The 5,889-nt window shown below is 44.2% G+C and overlaps 1 protein-coding gene across 1 annotated transcript in view; it reads right to left on the minus strand.

Moving 5' to 3' along the window:
* The window catches only part of plekho1a (pleckstrin homology domain containing, family O member 1a), a 17,452-nt gene extending 12,234 nt beyond the window's left edge, over nucleotides 1-5,218 (minus strand). Inside the window, exons 1-2 of the mRNA XM_005752623.1 lie at nucleotides 4,949-5,218; nucleotides 3,756-3,905 (exon numbers count right to left, since the gene is read on the minus strand). Coding sequence (XP_005752680.1) covers nucleotides 3,756-3,905; nucleotides 4,949-4,975 — 177 coding nt within the window. The 5' untranslated portion in view covers nucleotides 4,976-5,218. The remainder of the gene's footprint in view (nucleotides 1-3,755; nucleotides 3,906-4,948) is intronic.
* Nucleotides 5,219-5,889: the final 671 nt, after the last annotated feature.

The following is a 5,889-nucleotide window of genomic DNA, read 5'->3' on the forward strand; positions in this document are numbered from 1 at the left end:
TCCAGAGGGTGATGGGAGTCAAAGAGGAGGTACTGGTCCGTGTGTGTGGGCTTCCGGTAAACTTCAGTGTTGAGGTTGCCAACAGAAGCAGGCAAATCAGGATGAAAGTCTTAGCCACCCTCTCCAGTGCCAAAGTCCCTCCGTCTAACCTCACAATACAAGAAAAGAAGGCCGTCGCTTCCCTGAGCAAAGACCACAACATCACTATATTACCAGCTGATAAGGGAAGATGCACCGTGATCCTAAACACTACAGATTACCACACAAAGATCACTACTCTCCTCAGTGACAACAATACCAACGAAGCCTTAAAGCAAGACCCACAAGCAGCTACAAAAAGAAAGTTATAGCTTGGCTTCAAAACCTTGAAAAGGACAAAATCATTGACCGCCTTATATATCACAGCTCCTTGGAAGACAGGACCAACTTCACCCCCCGATCAGATTTGCACACTGTTCGACCTCTGCCTTACCACTACATATTTCAAATATAATGAGGGTTTCTACGGACAAAAACATGGCTGTGCCATGGGCTCCCCCGTGTCACCTATTGTAGCCAACCTTTACATGGAGGAAGTGGAAAGGAAGGCTCTTGGCTCTTTTAAAGGGAGAGTACCCAGCCACTGGTACAGGTATGTAGACGACAGTCTTTGGATGAGAGCTGAAACTTCTTCAAGCAACTTAAAGAAGTCCAGACGCTTTTCTTTCCAAGCTCCTAAGGTTAAAAAAAACCCCACAAGCACAAAAGTATTAAGGCTGACCAAGGTAAAAATGGACTAAGACAGATCAGGTGTATGCAATTCTGAATAGATGGTTTTGAGACGTGATTTAAAAGTGGTGAGAGAGTTTGTGGTACGGAGATCTGGTGGAAGTGCATCCGAACTAAAGGCTCTGAGTCCCATAGTAGTCAGGCGAGCAGGTGGAACAGACAGAAGGGAAGCAGGAAGAAGAGCGGAGTGTACGAGGGGGTGAGTATGTATGGAGAAGATCGGATAAATATGGACTCTTAACCTGAGGGCAGGGTGTGACATCAGAGTTATCAATGGATAATGAAAGGTTGGGACTTTAGTCAGTTTTGATCTGGTGCCTATTAAAATGAATTCTGTTTTATTGCCATTAAGTTTAAGAAAGTTGTGAGTAAACCAGACCTTGATTGTTATGCTTCCTGAAAATATTACCTAGGGGTAGGAGATAGATGATAAAAAGTAAAGGACCCAGGACAGAGCCTTGGGATACACCAGAATTAACTGGAGTAGATCCTGATCTTTGAGTGAGTAATTGAATAAACTGTGAGCGGCCAGAGAGATACGAGGTAAACCAGGAGAGTACTGTACCATTGATGCCAATAGATACTAATCTGTGAAGAAAGATGCAGTGGGAGATAGTGTCAAAAGCTGCTGTAAGGTCAAGGAGAATGAGTTCAGAGTCAGCTGCAAGCAGAAGATCATTGGTGATTTTTACTAGGGCTGTTTCTGTACTGTGACATGAACAGAAGCCAGACTGAAACTGTTCGTACAAGTTATTTCCACTGAGATGTCTATAAACCTGTGCAGCCACCATCTTTTCCAGAATTTTTATTAAGAAAGGGAGCGAATGTCATCTCTGACTTCTTTTCGGATTCATGTAATACTGTGAAATGAAATGTTAACTGTAGTCTTGGTGTAGCTGCGTTCTTTAAAAACTGACTTGTTTGATGGATGCAGTTAATAATACAAGCAAAAATATAAAAAATGTTTTCTGAGAGACTTTGATGGCGATAAAGGCGACAGCCTGATGAAAACATCACAAATCCATGAATCAGCTGATTTTTTGTACTTTTAAGAAACGTGAGTGCACCTTTGACGTTTCCTCATTCCTTCATAACACCTGTTTATAACTCACCGTGTTGCATTCTTTGCATTCTTCTGTGGCTCACGTGCATCAAAGTTTGCATTATTGGGGGCGTGACCTCTGTGACTGACAGGTGGATGGTGACACAGAAGGCTGTAGCTGTTAGCTGTCTGCTAGCCTTCACCTGAACTGGACCCTGGATCGTGTTTGTGTTGTTGGAGCCTTTTGGAGCGTTTTGATGACATTACATGACCAATAATATGACTGCTGCAAGGTTACTGTACATAAGAAGGTGGAGCTCTGGTTTTACTGAGTGAATGGATTTTGAGTGGCAGGTTTGTGTGTGATCCTCAGGCATCTTTTCCCTTTACTGTATTTCTTTTTGTTTCTATCTGTGAAATAGAGAAGCTCAAAGCCAGCTGCGAGGCATTTCCTGTGTCCTGATGTGTCCACGAGCTGACAGACATCGTCCTCCTCCTCTTCCTGAGAGTTAAACTCAGAGTTTTGGCAAGAACAAAGTCTGACTCAGCGTCCACGATCTTTGCTGTGCTCTTGCGTAATAGACGCTTACATAAGGTCAGTGCGAACACTTCCTAGTCCAAACACACCTGCTGCAGCCACATTTACACCTGCCTCCACACTGCGTTCAGGGAATATACGGACATATACCACAGAGAAAATAAGGGATGTCCATCTTTTACCTGTTATTTGGTTGTTGGGGGCAGCACTTTAGACAGAGACTTCCAGACCTTCCTCTCCCAGTCTCCTTGAGGCATTCCCAGGACAGCTGAGGGCCATACAGAAATATCTGCAGCGTGTCTGTGATCTGCCCCATAACACCTGACCTGGGAGGTGTCCTCCACTGGCTCCTTTCTATGTGGAGGAGCAGCAGTGGTACAGTGAGTCAGTCTTAAATGACTGAGCTCTTCACCTGATCTCTACAGGAGAGCCGAGCTACTCTCAGAGAAAGCGGCTCACTTCTACTGCTTGAACCCTAAACAGCTTTTGAGGGAGTTCTGGCGAAACATCAGAGATGATGATACCCTCAGGAAGCCCCTGAAACCCCTCCCAGCTGGAAATGACCCTTGCCAGCTGTGTGTAGCCGGCAGGATTAAAAGCAGCACTCGCTGCCATGAAACCACTCTGTGGGATGAGGTCTTGTTTGTTCACAAACATCATGTCTGTCTCTTCTTCACTCAGGACATATTTCTGAAATCAGAACATGACATCAGAGGTCACATGATCACTCTGTGTGACTTGCCGTTGTTTAGAAATGACTCAGCGTCATCAGAGCTGAAAATAAACAGAGCGGGACTGCCGAGATCCTCTCACTTGATGAAAATCCAAGGTCCGGCCTCAAACGCGTTAACCCACAAACATTTACATCTTCCTTTGGATTAATCCCCATTTCCTCTGTTTCACATGACATTTCTTTGTCTTTTTACTGCATTGTTTATTTGTTTATTAATAAGGAACCCCATTAGCTTCCACAACAGTGGTTGCTAGTCTTCCTGGGGCCCAAACCATCAAATACCACCAAATAAAATGTTACACAATGAGTTGGATGCAAATTGTCCACATAATTTGGCTCTTACATCCACAATAAGGTTTTACAATTCTGAAAATGACGTTTAAATAAGAAACACTCTGCTTTAGGACCATCTCACAGCTTCTGCCTGTTTCTCCTTGCAAACATCTGTAAATGATGCATCTACAATCTCTGTTTAACTGTTGAGCTCTTTTTATCTGAACAACACACCACAGAGAAAATATCAAACTAGATCAGAGATGTGAGCTACGGATTAGCTGCACCCGGTAAACCTGTCGTCTGGCACAGCCTACCCACAGTCCTCCCTGGCCTGTCCAGCAGACTGGAACCAGCAGCCCATAGGGGGTCTGTCCAGTTTCTCTGATTGGTGTTCTCACCTCCTTGTCTGAGATGTAGAGATGGTCTCCTCTCAGCACCATGTACCGACTCCTCCACAGCTCCCTGAAAATCCCTCGACCGCAGAATTTCCGGATCCAGCCCACCTTCTCCGGCTGCTGGACGGGCAGCGGACCGGAGTCCTGAACACCCTACAACACAACGATAACAGGAGGATTCAGAGAAACACAAAGACCAACGGAGACCGATGAAGATACAATGCAAGAGGAACAAAAGAATCTAAGAAAGATGGGAAGACCCACAGAGGCAAGGCAATAAGCAAATGAGAGTAGGACAGAAAACATTTGACCCACAAAGAATAAAGACAACAGAGAGGATCGAGCTCAAAGACACAAACAGGCAAACGGCCTGAGAGAGACTAAACCAGGCATTAAACTACCCAGGAGAGATATAAACATGACATATAAAATAAGTAATATTTGAAGACACAAAATTATATCAGAAAAACAGGAAATGACCTCGGTGGGAAACAAAAACAGTAAACAATGTAGAGGTGACGCGAAACGGCCGAGAGACAAAAAAGAAATCTGAGGTAAAGAAAAAATGGGAGCACTGCAGCTTTCTAAAACTGTATACCAAACAGGTCATTAGAGGCAGAATGAACCTGATCTACACACAGTTTTCATCAGACGTTTAAACTGGGAAGAATCTCAAACACGTGTGTGAAACAATCACATAAAATTATACTGACAGATTCCTAATACTGGCAAATAAGAGAAATGCACACAGGTAGGAATTACGATAAAAACAAGGCAAAGATGTAAACATGTAATGATTGTCTTCATAAATAGAAATGAAATGAAAACAAAATAACGAGAAGAAAAATAACTACATAAATAAAAGAAAGAGCCATGGCTATGGCGGCATCGTGACGTCATCGATGGTGTTGAAACCGCAGATTTTCTTTGTGAACAAAAAAAGGAGAAACTTCCTGAACGAAGCTGCAGCTCCGAGCAGGGTGGAGGCATCACTGCACCACCCTCACCTCACATCACCTGTCTCAGCTCAGTTTGTGTCAGAGATGTGTTTAAATAAAGGTTAAACAAAAATGAAGCTTCAATAAAGCACAAAGCAGCGTCACGTGACGCAAACAAACGGACAGAAAACACCAGCGATCGGTGTCAACGATCAGCGATCACACTGATCGATCCTGAGCTCTCTCTCTCTCACTGACCCGCCTGCTTTGGTTGCTTTTCTTCATCTTCCTCCTCCTCTCCGGGGCTTGCAGCACAGTCACACCGACAGGGAGGAGGTTTGGCCCGGCGGCTGCTGCCCAGCCCGCTGCTGGTCCCGATGGTTCCGGTGTCGGCGGGTTGGCTCGGTTCTCCCGGTTCTTCTTCGTCTTTTTCAGCTCCGCGTCTGTTGTCTGAACCGAGACTGCATCCTCCCTTGCGCGCGCGCGCGTTTGGAGTCAGATGCTCTTTCTCGCTCGTTCTGTGCACCCGCTGTCCCACGCGGACGCGCACCGGAGCCTACTCGAGGTATAAGGAGCCCGAGGGCACCACCTGGCGACAGAGGAGCGCTACAGCAGCGCTTTGATGAAGAATAAAATGTCAGACATGCTTTAACCTAATCATATACAATATGATTATCATTAATTATTTCAAATACAAATAATTAAGAACAAAGAATAAAACGTGACCTGATCAGTCTGGACTTCAACTTCAGAGCTTCATCTCTCACTCTTCTTCCTCCTCAAACATTGACCCTCGTTTTCTTCTTCTGTTTCTTCAAGCCTTTCTCAGTATCATTCTTTTCTTTACAGTATGAAGCACTCTGACTGTAATTTGGTCACATATTGATAAAACTAAACTGAGGCGAGGGTTTTCTTTTTCTTTCTTCGTGTTCATGATTTCTCTGTCCTTCCTTCTCTTTTACATGGTCTCTGCTTTCTTTTCACACCTTTTACTCATCCATTTCATTCATTTCCTATCTCCTTTTCTGCCTTTTATTTTTTCCTCCTTTCCTTTCTTGTAATTTTAACCTGATAAATCTGAATCCTGACTCTGAATTTGCCCTAAAAAGATCAGGCTTAAATATTTTAAGACAAAAAATATCCCAATACACACACACACACACACACACACACACACACACACACACACACACACACAC

Source organism: Pundamilia nyererei, unplaced genomic scaffold, assembly GCF_000239375.1.
Source record: "Pundamilia nyererei isolate P.nyererei 1_Seehausen unplaced genomic scaffold, PunNye1.0 scaffold00368, whole genome shotgun sequence".
NCBI lineage: Eukaryota > Metazoa > Chordata > Actinopteri > Cichliformes > Cichlidae > Pundamilia > Pundamilia nyererei.